The sequence below is a fragment of the Taudactylus pleione genome, unplaced genomic scaffold, assembly GCF_031769625.1.
Source record: "Taudactylus pleione unplaced genomic scaffold, aTauple2 ptg000462l, whole genome shotgun sequence".
Taxonomy (NCBI): domain Eukaryota; kingdom Metazoa; phylum Chordata; class Amphibia; order Anura; family Myobatrachidae; genus Taudactylus; species Taudactylus pleione.
The window spans coordinates 284171-304817 of NW_028284864.1; the positions used below are offsets into that span (position 1 = coordinate 284171).

Here is a 20647-nt window from a genome sequence, read left to right on the forward strand (position 1 = left end):
TGCATCTACTACTGCAAAATGATGGTAATGTAGCAGCTGATGAGATGACTAATGCAGAGCTCGACAAATCCCGGGGGCCAGGTCGCCATGGTGACTATACTTTGTTGCCTGGCGACCAGATTTTTCAGGGAGGGAGGATTGGAGGAAGCAGTGCCCCAGCGGAGATTCATGGGCTGCCATTTCACAGGAGTGCATGCGCTGACTCCTCTGCCTGCGGTGACACTGCTCTCTCCTCTTCCATCCCGGCTGTCCAGCTGCATAGACCTCCGGTAAGGTTCTATGCATGGCTGGGGATTGTGGCTGTGGAGGGTAGCGATGGGGGGGTGATTTGGTGGGGTAGTGGCACTGAAGGGGTTAACCTTCCCGTGCAGTGGCACCATATTCAAAGGGCGCTAGGCACCATGTTTTAAATGTATTAACGGCGCTAGGCGCCGGGTGTTTAAAAAAAAGTTTTATTGCTGCTGCGCACGGCCCTCTCTGTGGCCACAGCAGCACAGAGTGTTAACCCCCATCATCTCCAGTGGCTGTGGCAATGGGCGACCATGTGGCTGAGCCGCTGCAGCCGAGACAAATGTCCCGGACTGCAGGGCTAAGTGGTACACAGGGGGACCGGTTAGCCGGCTGCCTGTGTAGTGCTGGGAACCGGGAGCCTAGCTCCCGGCGCCCCCAGCTCCACAGCGCAGCGATGCAGAAGGGGGCTGTGAGCGGGCTGCTGGGGAGTGGGAGCTTAGCTCCCGGCGCCCCAGCATTAAAGGGCGGCCAATTGAGTGCCACACTGGGGGTGGGAACTGGGTGCACGAAGCCGCTCTGCGCTCCCAGCTGGGGACTGGGTCGGGAGCCTAGCTCCCGCGCCCTCAGCTCCACAGGGCTGGTTGTGCACACGCTGGGGGAAAGGGAGAGCCTGCTTCCCCGATCCCCAGTGTGGAAGGTGGCAGGAAACCGCTGCTGCTAGCACGAATGTCCCAGCACAGCAGGACTGAGAGCCGCACACAGGAAGACTGGACAAGCCGGCTTCCTGTGCGGTGAGGCAGGGGCTAGGTGCCTGCATGCCAGGGGACAGGGAGAGTCAGCTCCCTGTACCCCCAACACTAAGAAGGGGAAGCTGCTGGGAGTAAGGGTACAGCTACAGCAGCTGGGGCATGGTCCCAGGCTGCAGAGCTGAAAGCCCTATGCTGGGGACTGGGAGCTCGGCTCCCAGTGTCCCAGCACAGCAGGGCTGATTTAGTAAATGATTCACTTTTTTTTTTTTAGAACCGGTTGTCTGGCTCCTACACTTTCATCCTGGCTCCTAGATTGTAGACAAATTTGTCGAGCCCTGGACTAATGAGACACCCACCAGCTGCAGCTGTAATTCGCCGTGGTCCGCACAAAGGCATAACATTGAGCGGACATCGGTCGCACCAACTCTATGGTTGCTCAAAAATTCCTTTGGTATTTGGCTGCTGATGTCAGAGGAACTGCATCTTTCAACGCAGGAACTGACACTGGCACGGCTGCTGACTCATGCCACCCCCCGTCACCACCAAGGAACGCCTATCTTAACTGTATGGTTCTCCATGCAGTTCCAGTCTGCATCCACCATTGGGACATTCAATGTTTTACTTGTGTCTACCTCTGAATTAGGCTCATTATTAGCTATAAAGCTTAGATTGTTAAGCTCAATCAAAATAAACTCTAAAAATGTCAATATTATTATGTATTTCAGATTCTGAAATCCAACGATGAGTATGCAATTCGGCAAACAGCACAAAAGAGCACAGAAAGCATCTCAGCGACGCCAGATGTCTTTAAGTTCATCAGGGATACCTCAGGAAATGGTTATGTATTTTGGTAAGTCTTTTAAAAATATTTATATGAAGAAGTTAGGCAGCAAAGAAGTCTTGCAAGTGGCAAATCAAGGTTTCAAAACCTTGTTTCAGGTGCTCCGTTGGTGAACCTAATTGATAACCCCTTAGTTTTTGGAAAGAGCATGAAAGAATGTACTCTGCCTTATGCAAACTGGAGAAGAAACACCTATCAACCATGGCCACTTCAGCTCCATCAGAGCGGCTTTTCTCCAAGGCTGGAGAAATCAAAGCAAGACACGAAACAGATTGAGGGGAAGATGCTGTCCAAATTAATATTTTTACAGAATGCGGACGATAGAATTTGCATTCATTTTGATGTTACCACTGTCATACCGAATGGCCCTAAAGGTCAGTTTTCTTCCCCCACAATATTGATCAAGAGACCTCTTCTCTGGTCCTCTCTTCCCTACCACTTCAGTTTAAGTGCTCCCCCGTTGTTAATTGCACTTTGTTTAATGATTCCACTTTTTTTAAGATTGCACATCTATTATTATTCTTTTATATCTTATCAGGTTATTAATAATGTTATGTAAAAACAAAGAAACAAAGTTTTAAAGCATTTAATGTTTATTCATTCTTTCATCACTGTGCAAAGACTTTCTGAGAATATTATGTTATGACTATTGGAGGTGATGCAGAAAATACAGCCCAGGAGTTATGATGGGATAGTCGGCATCCCGGTGTGCGGGATGCCGACGGTCTTAATACCGGCGCCGAAGTCCCGCCATGTTGAGATCCGGGCACCAGTATCCCATCCGTCTGCATCCCCAAGGTAAGTATCAGGGTGTTAGGGGGAGGGTAGCGTTACCTAGTGGAGTTAGGCACCAGGGAGGGAGGGTTAGGTTTAGAGTGTGGGGCGGGGGAGGTTAGGTTTAGGCACTAGGGGGGGAGGTTAGGTTTAGGCATCGGGGAGGGGGTGTTAGGTTTAGGGTGCGGGGGAGGTTAGGTTTAGGCACTAGGGGGGGGAGGTTAGGTTTAGGCACCAGGGAGGGGGTGTTAGGTTTAGGCACTAGAGGGGGAGGTTAGAGTTAGGCACCGGGGAGGGTGGGTTAGGGTAGGGGTTAGAATAGTACTTACCATAGCATCCTATGGCTGTCGGTATTCAGGCTGTTGGAATGCCGCCGTCCGTATTACGAGCAGCAGCATCCCGACAGCCGGGATATCATACCCAACCCCTTATGACGTGTACATCTCTAATTCAATTGTCAAGGGGTGTGCCTACATCACCCCAACTGTATGCCACCACTGATCAGGGGGCATCATGTAGGAGGGCTATAAACAAAGACCTTGTTTGAGTATGTTATTGGACTGTGGGAGAAACCTAGATAAACACAAGGAGAACATACAGACTCCACACAGTCATCATCAGTAGCACTGAGCCAGCTGCCTCCAACTTTTTTTTTTCTATAAAGCTGCATCCTCATAAACATTACTTTTGGGTGTGGATAATTAAGTAAAGTCAGCAGAAAAATAGTGAACATTATACAATTTTTCCCTCATTTGTGTGTAATTTCACTTCCCTTAATATAGACATTTTCCTATAAAAAAATAAATAAATCATAAAGCATATATAAGTAAATATATATACTGTTCCAGCACCACTGGGAGCACCCTGTGTATATAGTACTTCATCACTGAGCATTGTGTTTGTATATAAATAAATATTGCACTGCAGGTACTCCCAATGATGGAGTAGTATATACAGAGGGTCCTCCCAGTGCTGGAGCAGTATATATAAACCATACGCGGTCTGCACTGTAAGCCAGCGCTTCTTTACATTATTTATCCTCCTTGTCCTAAGCGCGTTGCCTGCCTTCAAGCCCCTCCCCTTGAGTATTCATAAGAATAGTTTTTACCATCGAATTCTATCGATGTGATGGTTAGTTACCATCACATCAAAAGATTCAATGGTGGAAGCACTGCCATCTTTTGATGGTGGGCTTCCGATACCCATCCCTACTGCTTAGCTGCTAAGGTATTTTGCATGAAGATCCTCTTTTACAAGGCTACATAAAGCATAACCTGCAGAAGAGGATAGACTGTAACATTTTACTACTTGATCGTCTGGAATACCATCAAGCAAACGCCTTTCACAATAAAGGCGTGGCCTGGGGATTCAGCATACAGTAACTGGTGGAGCCATTTCCTGGGCACTGTTGGACCTGTCATCCACCTCTGCCGACTCCACACTTTGCATCCAATTGCTTCTGCTTTTTTCAGCACAAGCTGAAAACATGACCATCCACACAGTGGGCCTGATTCAGACCCGGTCGGAAGCTTTGAGCGCTTGCAACCGGGTCAATGGTGGCCCAGAGAGCATGCGCACGACAGAGTCGGCTCCATCATGCGCGAGACCCGGATAGCGACGGGCAGTCCGTCGCTGGTGGGTGGGCCGGCCAAACGGAGGCGTTCCTATGAGAACGCCTACCGTTTGGGGCCGGCCCCAGATGTCAGTGGAGAGATTCCGGATTTGTTAGAGCCGAAATCTCTCTGGGGCTTGCGGCAACGAGACCCTACCACAAGGGTCTTGTTGCAAGCCCGATGGTCGCGATGATCTTGACCACCGTGACCATCATCATGGCCGCTCGCTATAGCTGTGGGTGGTCTCCCACAGCTATGCAAGTGGCCAGGAGGCTGTTCCAAAAAAAAAAAAAAAGACCGGCCCTGATTCAGATCGAGCGCTCTGTCAGAACGACCAGCTCTGAATCAGGGCCAGTGTGTGGAAATGACTCATTTTTAAAATTAAAGACAAAAAAATATAGGGAACCCAGAAAAAAGAAGGCAGGTGATAGCCCAAACACAATCAAAGAGATTACCTTTAGCGATATTCCATGTCAGTGTCTATCGCTGATCCATGGTGCGCTTTGATTGCTGCCAAGTATTTGGACACAATGAAGATAACAATTTATAAATGTTCTCTTCATTGTGTCCAAATACCTGGCAGCAATCAAAGTGCACCACATATTAACAGATGAAGGACACATGATCGTTTGCATGCACAACACCATATAGTAGAATATTGCAGAAATTTGTGATAATCTTTATAATTGTATCATTGGAAGTAAAGCCTTTCTTCTTCAGGGTCCATAGGGAGACCTTGGGGGTGTAGGTGGTGGATGAGGACACCGGGCACCACGCAGTTAAAGCTTTAGCTCCCAGGATGCATCGGTCCATCCCCCTATACCCCACCTCAATTTCGTTGGTGCCCAGCCGGAGTCGGTCACCATTACGCGTTGGGCTGCTCAGGCAGCCCTAGAAGATATTTATTTTAAGTTACTCTTACTTTTTTTCTGTTAAGAGCGCGCAGCGACGTCTGCGCTGCCGCTCCGTCACCCCTCAGGTGCTGCAACGCCAGTTCAGGCTGGGGATTTCGACGGGCATCCCGGGGTCCCGCTAGCCGGCCCCGTGGACGGTCCAGACTGCAAGCCGGACGCCAGGGGACAGGTAAGAGTGGGTCATCGCTTGCGGTGACCCGCACTGCAGCAGTCATACTTCCAGTCTCAGGGGACAGACCGGAGGTGCAGAGTGTGGACGCTGGCTCCAGCCACCATGGTCCACTAGACCACCAGGGTACACATGGTGTGGGAGTAGATAATCGGCAAGGGGATGTCAGCTCATTAACACGGCCCCTTCCCTCAGGGCGCCATTCCACTAAGGTCTCGCTTCCCTGAGCTGTTCTCCGACCGACCACGCACCCTCTGAGGTCTTCGTCGGCCATTTTCTCTCAAGTGCACAGCCGCAGCTCTCTCAGGGATACGCAGGGTCCGGTCCCCTTACACACCTCTCCCTGGAGTCAGCCTTTGTAGTGCTATAGCCTACCAGACACTGAGTCTGTGTAGTTGATTGTAGTGCCATTTTGCAGGTATTTATTATTTCTGCTTTATATGTGACTTATGCTAGCGCTGCCTGTCTGTTTCTCTCATCTACTGTCAGCTTATATCTTTCCCTTTAATCGTAGTATGGGGGAGAAGAAGAAAACTCTCTTGTTGGGGGCACTCGAATGTAAAGGTTATAATAAGAATAATATATAAAAAATAACTTTTATTAGATATATTTTAAAATACCAAAAACAAGTCTGAGCCTGTTACTTATTGGCATTACTGTTGGAATAACAGCTATAAATTATCACAAGCAGAACACGAACATACATAGAACATAAGACAACATATAATACAATACTTATCACAATTATGTGAAGCTAAGTGAAATATTACAAATAGGTCTAGAATTCTCTGTCTCATACAATATTGAGACCTATATAAAACATATACTAGTTCAATGACCTCATAATGTCGTCATAGCACAATGGCTAATCAGAATTACGGCAGAAGCATACAAGGAAATCTTCTAGAAAAGAATGTGATAATAACCATACAATATTCAATATAGGTTACGTGAGATATTACAGCACAATAACACTGAACAGTAATCAGAGAAATACAATGATAAGGGGGTCAGATGAAATAATAGCTGACCCTGCAAATATCAAAATGAATATAAGTAAATCACAGGTTGTAATGAGAGGCAGATCACACGTAGGTCGCCTGTGATGCCACCCAGGTACTTGTAGACAGTAAGGTTATAGGAAAAAGTAAAGCTACTCCTTTATGTGGAGTTTACAAAATAGCAGCTGCTGCATGCCATTGTATAACCATTGAATGGCATGTGAGCGTACTATAAAGGTACTCCCAGGGTAGGGAATAAGTACAATGAGTATCTGCTGTTGGACTGCGTTAAAAAGAAGGTCCTGGTGTAAACATTGCAGGAACCTCTAATAGGCGCACCCCAATGAGAGTACTCATAGAGACAATAGTTATCGTAATGAAATAACACAGCATAGGTTTGCGATCTGTGCTGCTGCCAGTCATATACCAAAGGTAGTGGTGAGTGGTGGGAAACCCAGATCGCATATGCAGTGATAGGAAGAAAGAGTATGAGTGTAGCTGCACTATGGCTAGTACAGGACAAGTGGAGCTCTGTTGCCCTAAAGGTATTGCAGGGTCACAAACTTGTCTCTGTTAAATAAAGCCACTCAGTGCGCTAAAGAAAGTGTAGTATGAAAAGTACCTGAGCGCTCACCTCCAGGGAGCCGGTGTGTAGTATAGAAAATCTGCCACTAGAAGAGCCTGTCAGTATGCTGCCATGACGAATCCCGCCTGTACACAGCCGGATTCGCGGGTCTGAGACACGCGTTTCACTGTCGCTTCCTCAGTCAGTCAGTCTGTATGTTTGGTATTAGCATTTAAAAAAAAAAGTAGTATGGGGGAGAAGAAGAAAACTCTCTTGTTGGGGGCACTCGAATGTAAAGGTTATAATAAGAATAATATATAAAAAATAACTTTTATTAGATAGATTTTAAAATACCAAAAACAAGTCTGAGCCTGTTACTTATTGGCATTACTGTTGGAATAACAGCTATAAATTATCACAAGCAGAACACGAACATACATAGAACATAAGACAACATATAATACAATACTTATCACAATTATGTGAAGCTAAGTGAAATATTTCAAATAGGTCTAGAATTCTCTGTCTCATACAATATTGAGACCTATATAAAACATATACTAGTTCAATGACCTCATAATGTCGTCATAGCACAATGGCTAATCAGAATTACGGCAGAAGCATACAAGGAAATCTTCTAGAAAAGAATGTGATAATAACCATACAATATTCAATATAGGTTACGTGAGATATCACAGCACAATAACACTGAACAGTAATCAGAGAAATACAATGATAAGGGGGTCAGATGAAATAATAGCTGACCCTGCAAATATCAAAATGAATATAAGTAAATCACAGGTTGTTGGGTGTGTCATGCATCTGACTGAGGAAGCGACAGTGAAACGCGTGTCTCAGACCCGCGAATCCGGCTGTGTACAGGCGGGATTCGTCATGGCAGCATACTGACAGGCTCTTCTAGTGGCAGATTTTCTATACTACACACCGGCTCCCTGGAGGTGAGCGCTCAGGTACTTTTCATACTACACTTTCTTTAGCGCACTGAGTGGCTTTATTTAACAGAGACAAGTTTGTGACCCTGCAATACCTTTAGGGCAACAGAGCTCCACTTGTCCTGTACTAGCCATAGTGCAGCTACACTCATACTCTTTCTTCCTATCACTGCATATGCGATCTGGGTTTCCCACCACTCACCACTACCTTTGGTATATGACTGGCAGCAGCACAGATCGCAAACCTATGCTGTGTTATTTCATTACGATAACTATTGTCTCTATGAGTACTCTCATTGGGGTGTGCCTATTAGAGGTTCCTGCAATGTTTACACCAGGACCTTCTTTTTAACGCAGTCCAACAGCAGATACTCATTGTACTTATTCCCTACCCTGGGAGTACCTTTATAGTACGCTCACATGCCATTCAATGGTTATACAATGGCATGCAGCAGCTGCTATTTTGTAAACTCCACATAAAGGAGTAGCTTTACTTTTTCCTATAACCTTACTGTCTACAAGTACCTGGGTGGCATCACAGGTGACCTACGTGTGATCTGCCTCTCATTACAACCTGTGATTTACTTATATTCATTTTGATATTTGCAGGGTCAGCTATTATTTCATCTGACCCCCTTATCATTGTATTTCTCTGATTACTGTTCAGTGTTATTGTGCTGTGATATCTCACGTAACCTATATTGAATATTGTATGGTTATTATCACATTCTTTTCTAGAAGATTTCCTTGTATGCTTCTGCCGTAATTCTGATTAGCCATTGTGCTATGACGACATTATGAGGTCATTGAACTAGTATATGTTTTATATAGGTCTCAATATTGTATGAGACAGAGAATTATAGACCTATTTGTAATATTTCACTTAGCTTCACATAATTGTGATAAGTATTGTATTATATGTTGTCTTATGTTCTATGTATGTTCGTGTTCTGCTTGTGATAATTTATAGCTGTTATTCCAACAGTAATGCCAATAAGTAACAGGCTCAGACTTGTTTTTGGTATTTTAAAATATATCTAATAAAAGTTATTTTTTATATATTATTCTTATTATAACCTTTACATTCGAGTGCCCCCAACAAGAGAGTTTTCTTCTTCTCCCCCATACTACGTTTATCTATACTCTCATGGGGAGCACCTCCACACTTTACAATATTTTTGCTTGACACCTATACTAGGGTTTGATATTTATAATTGTGGATTTTCATTATTCTTTTGACTAATTATATCCAATATATTATATCCTGTGCTCAAACTATATCCCCCTATTCCCCCCTTCCCTGGTCATTTATATCTTTCCCTTTAATCTCTGACTATTGCCCTAACATACAGGTGTATTCAGGGGTTTTCCTGTACCTCACACCATAGAACTAAGTATTGAGGGTTGTCACATACAGTTGGTCGTTGCACTGTACCATATTTGGGCTGTGTGATCCTGGAGCTCCCAAGCATTAGACAGGGCCAGTATATTGCATTCCTACTAACATTCTACATACACAGTGGTTGCATTATACCCAGTGCCATATTGTGTGCCATATTACTCTGCAGCTATGTCTAGCAAAGGCAAGAGTAACAAGCAAGCACCTGCTCCCATACTGCTATCATGCAAGTTATGTGCTGCAGGCTTAAGTGAGGAGGATTTGATACAAGATGGATTATGTAGTAGTGTTATACTCCACCAGGCCCACCAGACAATGCAGTGCCTATACAAAAGCCCAACCCTCCCCCCATGGCTCAATTTCTCAGATGCTGGCCACTATTGCGGACCGCCTAGCGGTTCCGGCTGTAACTCCTCCTATGGGGTAATCGCAGCAGGCCGTAATGCCCCCTTTGGGGTTGCCACAACAGGTTCAGGCAATACAGGTACCACCTTTACCCCCACCATGGGTAGACGTACTCTATAACTCAGTGCAGTCTGGTGGCTACATCTAATGCCTTTCAAACCATGTTGCAAGGTGAGAAGCCCCTACCCAGTAAGCCCTTTAAGCATCCTGTGTTATCATCACAGTCCACGCAACTTTCAGATTCTGAGGTATCAACCGAGGAGGCAGAAGATGGTGATCTCTCTAACCCTGACTCCCCTCTGGAGGAGTTAGTCAAAAATTAATATTCCTGCCTTGGTGCGAGCTGTCAGATCAGTCTTACTAATAGAGGATGATAAGCCAGCCCCTAAATCCAAGCACCCTCTGTTTAAATGACAGAAAGTGGCTTCAGCAGAATTCCCTCTATCGGATCAACTAGCTGAACACATGGCTGCAGCCTGGCAATCGCCTGGTAAGAGGTTTCACCCACAAAAAAGTCTGACCTCATGTTACCCTTTTCCTGTGGCTCATTGTGCAAAATGGGAAACACCCCCTGCGGTGGATTTCCATATTATGCGTTTAATTAAAAGTGCTACGTTGCCTAGCCCTACAGGTACTTCCTAGACCTATGGATAGAAAGGTGGAAGCTTGCCTGCAATCGATATACTCCCTCCAACCATGGCTATTGCATGGGTGGCTAAAGCTACAGAGAGCTGGGCTGATACACTTGAAGACTCTTTTCCCTCAGAAGCTTCTAGGGTTCAGATTTCTTTTGTTGCTCACATTCAAGATCCAGCTTCCTATATTGGAGGAGCAACATTGGATGCCAGTCTCCTAACCTCCAGAGTTTCGGTCGCGGCTGTGTCTGCGCTCATGGAAGGCAGATGCGGATTCCAAGAAAGGCCATGAAGGGTTACCTTATAATGGGAAGATCTTGTTTGGCCCAGACCTTGCTAAGATCATAACCACATTGGCAGCATCAAAAACTGCTTTTCTGCCTGCTACTACATCTTTTAAATACTTTCATCCTCAAGGAAAGCCTAAAGGCCAGTCCTTTCCTAGGCAGTCGGCCTCCACGAGGGCTAACAGACCCAGGACAAAGCAGACCTGGAACACCAGACGCCCTGCTTTAAAACCTGATAAACCCTCAGCCTGACGGGACGGGCCTCCCTTTGGGGGATCCCAGAGTGGGAGGCCAACTTCTTCAGTTCGCCCAGTGCTGGTGTCAAACCACCACGGATGCTTGGGTAAGAGAAGTGTTCTCTCAGGAGTACGCCCTCTCATTTCTCAGCCGGCCTCACCACCAGTTTTTCTACACAGGCCCTCCTTCAGACCCGAACAGGGCCTTACAAATACAGTCCTTGCTGCAAGCATGGGTATTTGTGACAGTCCCACTATCTCAGGGAGGGACTGGTTATTATTCTACTCTCTTTCTGGTTCAGAAGCCGAATGGGTTTCATCGGCCTATCCTCAAATTCCTTAACAAATTCCTAAGGGTACCAAGGTTCAGGATGGAAACCCTACCCTCCATCATCCTAGCTATGGAGCCTGGGGACTTTATGTTAATCTCCGGTTTGCTATACTGCAGCAACACTTTCAGGCTCTACCCTTTGGACTGTCCACAGCTCCTCGGGTGTTTACCAAAATTACAGCTATCATGGCAGCCCACCTGCGTTGTCAGGGTGTCTGACTTACACCATATCTGGTTGACCTCCTGCTCTTAGCAGAATCCCCAGAGGTGCTTCAAAGCCATCTACAGCTAACCATTGCTTTCCTTCACAAGCACGAATGGTTAATCAACTGGAAAAAGTCCTCACTGAATCCCTCACAGAAATTGATTCATCTGGGAGCCCTGCTGGATTTTCAGGATCAGAGAATCTTTCTGACATCAGACAAGATCTCCACACTTCAACTACGAGTGCGCAGATGTCTCCACAGTCGCCAAAGGCTTATCCTCTCTAGATGGATCAGGTTAACCCATCGGATCAAAGCTCAGATGATGGTGCTCTCTTCGGAGATGCGTCTGTCTCTATCTTGGTGGCTACAGACATCTCCTCTAACCAAAGGTCCCCCCTTTTGGATCCCCAATTGGGGAATCCTAACAATGGACGCCAGTCTCCGGGGCTGGGGTGCAGTGACTGGTCCGCACTCCTTTCAGGGCCGTTGGACATCGGTTGTATCAACCCTGCCAATCAACATATTGGAACTTTGAGCTGTCTACAGGGACCTCAAATTGGCCCAGCACATACTACACGTAAAACCTGTACAGGTTGAATCCGACAATGCCACAACAGTGGCTTACATCAATCATCAAGGAGGCACTCGAAGTCGGGCAGCAATGACAGAACTGTCATGCATTCTGACATGGGCCGAGGGTCACCTCCCAGCCATCCCTGCAGCGTTCATTCTGGGAGTCCTCAATTGGGAAGCAGACTTCCTCAGCCGTCACAATGTGCATACCAGGGAATGGTCTCTTCAAGAGGTTTTTCAACTCCTAGTGAACAGATGGGGCCTCCCAGAGGTAGACCTCATGGCCTCCCAACACAATCACAAACTGCCAGTGTACGGGTCCAGAACAAGAGATTCACAAACTGCCAGTGTACGGGTCCAGAACAAGAGATGCGAGGCAACCTTTGTAGACGCATTATCAGTGATGTGGACCTCTCCCTTCTTCCTCGAGTTCTTCTGAAGTTCAAACAAGACGGAGGCACTGTCCTGCTGGTTGCTCCAGCTTGGCCCAAACGTCATTGGTACTCAGATATTTGGAGTCTCTCCATCGACACTCCATTCCTGCTGCCTCAATGACGGACCTGTTGTCTCAAGGTCCTTGCCTTTACCCGGACCAGGGTCGTCTGTCTTTTATGGCGTGGCTCTTGAAACATCCCTCCTGAGGTCCAAAGGATTCTCTAGCTCTGTAGTCAAAACTATGCTCAGAGCGCGTAAGCCAGCCTCTGCTCGGATCTACCAGAGTGTGGCACACATATTTTCAGTGGTGTTGTACCAGAAGCTACGACCCCCAGGTGTTTAGGATTTCCAGAGTACTGGCCTTCAAGCTGGATTGGACCTTGGACTCCGACTGGCCTCACTGAAAGTGCATGTCTCTGCTCTATCCATTTGGTTCCAGTGTAGACTTGCTCCACTACCGAATATCCACACCTTCCTTCAGGGTGTCCTCAAGATTCAACCTTCCTTTGACCCTCCAGTGGCTCCATGGGATTTGGCAGTAGTTCTTCGTGCACTCCAGGGTTCTCCATTCGAACCCCTGGATTCTGTGGAACTCAAGTGGCTGACAGCAAAAACTCTTTTTCTTCTGGCTATAGCATTCGCCAGAAGAGTGCCAGATTTATGGGCACTCTCCTGGATATTCCACCAGGACAGGGGTGTATTTCGGACTCGCCCTGGTGTCCTTACTAAAGTTGTTACTAGTTTCCACATCAATAAGGAAATTGTAGTCCCGGCCTTTCAATCACCAGACCTCTCGGCAGGTGAGGCCTCCTTGGATGTGGTTCGTTCCCTCAGGATATATGTGGGCTGTACCAGTTGCCTTCGGAAATCAGACTTCTTATTTGTGCTCTATGGATTTCACAAGAAGGGATGGCCAGCCAAGATGGCTTTGCATGACTATCTCACAGGCTTACACGCAGGCAGGCCTTCCTGTACAGGCTACTGTTACTGCTCATTCTATTGTTGTGGTTCCTTCATGGGCAGCTTGCCGTGGCACCTCAGCTAAACAGTTTTAAGGCGGCCACGTGATCCTCTGTCCAGACCTTTCTGATGCCTTTAATACCTTCACCTCTCAGGATGCTTCCTTTAGGCGCCGGATTCTCCTCTCAGTGCAGGAGTGTTCCCACCCTTAAATGACTGCTTTGGGTCATCCCCAAGGTCTCCCTGTGGAGCCCTATGGACCCTGAAGAAAATAAGAGTTATGGTAAAACTTACCTTTGTTAACTCTCTTTCTTTGAAGTCCATAGGGTCCACAGGACACCCGCCTTGACGCACCTGGCTTCATATGGATGATGTTTCTGGTCACTGGTTTCACGTCTCCTACTCCATAAGAGTGTGATTCTTGTGTGTACAAGTCTTCCTTCTCTCTTCTCCGGCCTTTGGCTTGTCACGAACTGAGGTGCCTCTGGCTCGGGGGCAGAATATAGGGGGAAGGACCGATGCATCCTGGGAGCTAAAGCTTTAATTGCGTGGTGCCCACTGTCCTCATCCTCCACCTACACCCCAAGGTCTCCCTGTGGACCCTATGGACTTTGAAGAAACTTAACAAAGGTAAGTTTTACCATAATTCTAATTTTTTACATCATCTCCTCTATCTGTTCATTCTTATTCTTAGCTACACACAGGGTTCTGATCACCCACCCACATCCAATATCCTATCATTTACCTCGCCCCACTCACAACCCACATAAGGGTCAGAGCGCAATAATTTATACCATTTACTCACTGCTAGGTGTCACAAACCTATCAGAAACCTCAGTACCAAACCCCACAACTTGCCTGTCAGGAGTATGTTCTGGCGTGTCAGGAGATATCAGCGTCTCCATTCATCATCCGCAGCCACAGCAGACCCCGCTGTTCCAAACCACTGGCTGTCACCAGCTGGAGCAGCAGCAAGTCTGAGCGCTGACCACCGCTGTCCCATGGATTGCATCATCCTGCTTCTCTCCACTGGCAGCCATGCTGCAGTTTCTTCGGTGTCCCACGTGGATTCTTTCCTGCTTTCTGTTCCCAATCAGGCGACTAACTCTCCACTAATGGACTCCTAATCTGCTCTCACCTGACTCCATCACCAAATCTCTGGCTAGCACAGGTTATTTAAGGAAGTTCCCAGGACTGTGCTGACAGATACCATCTAAGCTCCTGCAGAAATTTCTGTTACTCAGTGCAGATTCCCATCTCACTGCACCGCTGGACCCAGTTGCTATCCGGTTCCATTCCGGTAATCCTGTCCGGTTCTATCCCAGTGTTTCCAGTCCGGTTCCATTCCGGTGCATCCAGTCCGGTCCCATACCGGTGCATCCAGTCCAGTCCCATTTCGGTGCATCCAGTCTGGTCCCATTACGGTTGACACATACTCACAGCTATCCAGAGTCTTCTCATTGCTTCAACCACAACCCAGTATAGGGAAACCCAAACAGAGGACTACGACCTGCACGTTGGGTGCAGCCACTCCCAAATTCCATTGCGGGGGTCACTGGTGAACACCACCGGCGTGTAAGATTCCACACCTCTGACTTGGGTCTCAGCCAACTTCCCTAGTACTGGTCATCTGATTCTATCTCTCTGTTCCCAGTCCATGAGTCAAAACTACATCAAACCTCCAAGTTTCACTGTACGCACTCCCGAACCCTCACCTACCAGTGTCTACAGCTCGGGTTCACAAACAAACCACACAAGTGTGACACTAGGTCGGGCTCACCTATTATCAGCAGCACTACCCTAACCAATAGGTCTGACAAAAATTTCCCAACATATTAGAATGCTTTGCGGTACCTTCAACTGAAGCATAATTTTAAATGTAATGAAAGCGTGGTGCTATTTTTTTTCCCTTAAGATTCAAGTTTACTTTTCTTTTGCCCAGTGGACTGTTGAGAAGGGATGCTCTTTCGAAGACTGCTTTCATCATCCTCCTCCTCAGTACTACTGTTGGAAAACATAATTGTAAAATATATAAATTTAAAATGTTACATTTGTAATGTAACATAAAAATCAGAACTAATGAGGTGGCCAAGCTGCACAGAAGCATCTCACCACAGCTTCTGCAGCCATTTGCCATATTTTTGACAACAGTAGACTTTTCCATACTTTGGCATCACAGCCTTTAGATGGAATGTCTCTCCCCAGCCACCACTATCAAGTTTGGCTTCCATCTGACCAGGCCATGATCTCACTGCCTTACAAGCAGCTACAGGTGAGCCTGCTCCCTCTATACAGGTTTCCCTTTAAAGCCAGACAAGGGGCCTTAATCCAGCTCCCTTTGCGGCTCCCCACTGCTGTATTTTACTGCTCTGGCCCAATGAAATGTAACAGGGCAGATATCCTTCTATGCCGCAAACTACTCGTAATACTGGATTCCACAGTCACTGACAGCAATAGGTGCTATATTATCTTCACTGGCAAGCTGGGTCAGGTCGACGTTACTTTTGCTTTTCTCTATGCACCAAATTCTGACCAACCTTATTTTAACTTTCTTGACTCAATAAAACCTACAAGGGGTACTGGCTGGTAGGTGAGAACTCTAATGTTACAGGACAGTTCAACCATCCTCTCTCAAAGACAGTGTAATCTCTGAATATTATAACATGCAGAGATTACACTTTTTTTAATGCTCACATCAGACGTACTCAAGGTTTTCACAAGATTCTGGGCTGCAATCTCATTTCCCGTAATTGGACGATTTGTCCATCCACAGCAATCCCTGGTCAGACCACTTGCAGACCACCATGAAGGATGAACGAAACCCTCTTGAAACTCCCCCAATTTCAAGATATAATAAAATTAACACAATCTGACAACATTTCACATAGTGTACAGGACTCCACATGCTCGCCTCTGGTCTAAGAAGCCCATAAAGCCATCATCAGAGGACATGTAATTAATTACAAATTGCAATAAACAACAAAATCTAATGCTGGGCATACACTATACAATTATCTGTCAGATATCTGTCCTATCTGGCTGGTTGGAATGAAAACCTGGTAATTTATAGAAGCAAATGACAGTTGATCATATGGTCTTAAACACTGGAAAACAGACAAAAATGGTCGTTCAGACAAATTGGTTAAAAAACACGAATTTAACCAATTTGAACAATTGTTTTTTGTCCATTTTTGTCTGTTTTCCAGTGTTTGTGAGCAAATGGTCGATTGTCATTTGCTCCCGTATATTATCAGGTTTTAATTTCAACCAGCCAGATTGGGAGATATCTGACAGATAATTGTATAGTGTATGCCCAGCATAAGACACACGAATCTCATACAATCTGTTCACCTCCTGGAACAAACCCATACACAAAAATAAAACCCTACACCATTATGCCTCTTCTACTGGGCTAGCACAATGGTTACAGCAATTTCCTGCAATTATGGCTAAGGATCTGCCTACTGCACTTCACCCGTCTCGTAATATTCTTCTGTCTTCTGCTATGTACACGGAAATGTTTTTGAACATTTTCCATAGAGCATACCTGTGTCCACATAGAAGTTTTCTACTGGGGCATTCCCCTTTCCATTCTTGTTATTGGTGTGGGGAAAGTTATGCGGATCTATATCATTGCTTTTGGTTGTACCCTCTAGTTAGATTTTGGCTTCAAGTTAAACATTACACTGAGGCTCATCTGCTTAATTAAGTCCCTTTCACTGCGGAATGGGCTGTATTCGGTCTTGCGCCAACTAATGCGATGGTGAACAAAGGGGAAAGCTCTTAAGGTCCCTATACACGGCATGATTTTTTACACGATATGGCCATTTTCGATGTATCGTAATGACCAATCGTGTAAAAAGTGGTGTTTTCATACTCGATTATGATGCGCGTCCCGGCATTGTGTATCGTCATTGTAGATCAAATGGTTTTGCAGAAAGATTACGGCTGATCGTGTACGATGTGATACACATCATTCGCACTTTTGCTGATGTACGATGCGATGTACAATGCCCCTGGCTACTCCCCTCCTCCATTTTGTGATAGACAACATGGGAGAAGAGACCAGCAAGTAGCAGCGTGAAGATCATCTGTCTGGAGTTGTTTCTGATCTTGTGAAGTGAGTATATACATCCCTGCACCACCAATGTGTATTAACCCCTGCACCATCAATGCATACCACTGACCCACCAATGTGTATTAACTCCTGCACCACCAATGTGTATTGCCCCGTGCACCACCAATGCATACCACTGACCCACCAATGTGTATTGCCCCCTGCACCACCAATGCATACCACTGACCCACCAATGTGCATCAACCACTGCACCACCATTGCATACCATAGACCCACCAATGTGTATTAACCCCTGCACCACCAATGTGTATTAAATCCTGCACCACCAATGCATACCACTGACCCACCAATGTGCAATGTGTATTAACACCTGCACCACCAATGCATACCACTGACCCACCAATGTGTGTTAACCCCTGCACCACCAATGTACCTTACACCACCAATGTACAATGCCATCAATGTTTCAAATCCATAACACCCGCATTGTGCCCAAGCTGTTACGACAGTGTTAAACAATGCTTGTTATACCCATTTTATAAATGAAAAAAAAAAATGTAAGTACACTTCATGTATTTATTCAAACGCTAAAACATTCAAACTTAAGCATGGTTTAAAATGTATTATTTACACATTAAAACATATACAGTAAACTAATTAACATTTTTTCAAACACTAAAACATTCAAACTTATACATGATTTTACTGATTTTTTTTAAATCTGTTTTCCCAACAGGAATGACTAGTGCAAGAGAAAAGCAGTTTGTGTTTGAGTTAATGGAGCACTTCCACGCTCATGACTGTTTGTGGCGAGTAAAAAGTTCGGACAACCGGAATAAAATTAAGAGAGCTGCTGCAATCGAGATGCTTGTCCAGTTTGGCAAGCCCTTTCATGATGGGGCGTCTCCGGTTTGAGTGAAGACGAAAATCCAAAATCTAAAGAACTGTATATGTCAAGGAGAATAAGAAGCAGCAAGACTCGCGGGCATTCGGAGCGGGGGCAGATGACATATACTGCAGTACACTATGGTACTTTGACCTCCTGAAATTCCTGCATGAGCAGGAGCCACAGGGACCATCACAGGCTTTAATGGTGGAGAGTCTGCCAGAGGAGCCTGTAGTGGACAACCCAGACATGGAACAAGCGTCCTGTTCTGAAGCAGTAAGTTTAGTGGATACTGGGCCTGATTCAGACCCGCTCGCGAGCGCTATGCGCGAGACCCGGCTAGCAACGGCCGCTCTGTCTCTCCAGGTCTTGCACAAAAGGGGGCAGCTGTTGATTTTGATTGACAGCTGGCCCCGTTTTGGAGGCGGGCCGGGGGGGTGGCTGGCCAAACGGAGGCGTTCCCGAAGGAACGCCTGCCATTTGGGGGCGGCCCCACTGACATCATAAGGGTCTCATCACAAGCCCCGATGGTCAAGACCATTGCGACCATCTGGCCGCTCGCAATAGCTGTGGGTAGTCACCCACAGCTATGCGAGCGGCCAGAAGGCCGCACAAAAAAATAAACGCCCTGATTCAGAGCGAGCACTCTTTCAGAGCGTCCGGCTCTGAATCAGGCCCACTGTCCTCCTGCCATGATACTGCCCCACTCCGTTGAAGTAGGCCATATATTGCTCCCTGACCTCTTTAGCCCGCCCAGTCCCTGTTGTTACCAACACTGAAGATGGGGCCGCAGACAGCATTGGCACTGTCTCCTCAGGATGTTCCGGGTCATCAGGCACAGCTGTGTCTGATGTCCTCTGTTGTATAGTACTTTTTTTCCAGAGTAAATTGTGGAGGACTGTTTGGAAGGTTCAGGAGAACAGCAACAAAGTGATATATAAATGACACAATACACACACAGTTTTAGTTAAATAATTAATTAAAATGATTTGCTTAGTTTTCTAATTAATTCCAATAATGGTCCAATAAAGTCTATCTTTCACACCTGTTCGGCACGCTCACCTCTGTAGATAGAGCCCATATCTCTCGGCAATTTCTTCCTGTAATTCCACAGTTGACGTGTCACATTTTTCCACAATTTCTCTTGCCATCTGCTATGTCATTTGGATGCCTTCTCCCTGTGCCCAGGCATAGGTTGCTTCAGCTTCTCTATGTCCACTTTGGACATGGGTCCACTTTCCCAAGTTGTATAGTTCTGTTTGCTCTTCAGGGGTAAACACCACTGCTTCGACTTGGACCATTGCATCCACCACTTCATTGCCTTCTAGTCCAGTGTGGGCATTGCCATGACCCACCGACACAGGCCTCCTGTTGCATTGATTCCAGATTTCGTTCCACAGGACGGTGTCACCCCAGATCACCTTGCCATGTACTTTCCAGTTGTTCTGTTTCCATGTAGGCAACCAGGTGGTTAGGCCTTGGAACACAGCCCAGTTTTCTGCGTAGATGACCTTTGGTTTCTTCTAGCACCATCAGCATAGCTCGCAATTCTGAATATTGGTTTGATCCACTCATGAAGCAGGTATATTTCAGTTGCTTAGTGGTACTCTCCATATGTTGCATGGCTTTATAGGCTGCTAGGAATATCTTCTGCCAGTAGGTCAGCTTCGCTGCATTGATCTGTACTAATGCATTTGCGATTTCATTGCCTTCTAGTCCAGTGTGGGCATTGACATGACCCACAGACACAGGCCCTCATTCAGACACGCTCGCGAGCGCTGTACGCTCGCAAGCGGGTCGATGGTGCCCAAGTGCGCACGACGGAGGGAGCTCCGTCGTGTGCATGCGCGAGACCCGGCGAGCCACGGGGAAGTTGTTGCTCCAGGTCTCGCACCAAAGGGGGCGTGTTGTCAATGGTGAGTGACAGCACGCCCCCTTTGGTGAGCGTGCCGGAGGCGTGGCTGCCCAGACGGAGGCGTTCCCATGGGAATGCCTACCATCTGGGTCCGGCCCCACTGACATCACTAGTGATGTCAGTGGGAGTGATTTTGGCTCTGATAGAGCCAAAATCTCTCCAGGGCTTGCGGCAACGAGACCCTACCGCAAGGGTCTCGTGCAAGCCCGATGGTCTTGACCATCATCATGGACGCTCACATAAGCTGTGGGTGGTAACCCACAGCTATGCGAGCGTCCAAAAGGCCGATTCGGCCAAAAGGCCGGACGCTCGTTCAGAGCGTCCGGCTCTGAATCAGGCCCACAGGCTGCTCATTGCAGAAGTTCCAAATCTTGTTCCACATCGCTGTTCTTCCCCAGATGATCTTGTCATAGGTTCTCCAATCATGTTGCTGCCAGGTGGGCATCCATACCGACAGACCTTCTTGCCTGACCCAACCAGCTACTGGCATC

At 46.6% G+C, this 20647-nt stretch overlaps 1 protein-coding gene across 1 annotated transcript; it reads left to right on the forward strand.

Annotated features, from left to right (window-relative positions):
• The first annotated feature begins 1711 nt into the window (after positions 1 to 1711).
• Positions 1712 to 18270, forward strand: LOC148504664 (uncharacterized). The gene is made up of 3 exons (XM_088448614.1): positions 1712 to 1830; positions 1920 to 2195; positions 18092 to 18270. Exons 1-3 carry the CDS (start codon positions 1722 to 1724, stop codon positions 18268 to 18270), a joined length of 564 nt encoding a protein of 187 aa, XP_088304740.1. The 5' UTR covers positions 1712 to 1721.
• Positions 18271 to 20647: the final 2377 nt, after the last annotated feature.

Excerpts from the sequence above, each read along its gene's own strand:
- LOC148504664 (XM_088448614.1), top strand. The coding sequence starts at position 1,722 with ATGAGTATGCAATTCGGCAAACAGCACAAAAGAGCACAGAAAGCATCT. Across the intron at positions 1,831-1,919 it reads GGAAATGGTTATGTATTTTG|GTGCTCCGTTGGTGAACCTA; the intron begins GTAAGTCTTTTA and ends ACCTTGTTTCAG. Across the intron at positions 2,196-18,091 it reads CATACCGAATGGCCCTAAAG|GAATGACTAGTGCAAGAGAA; the intron begins GTCAGTTTTCTT and ends TTTTCCCAACAG.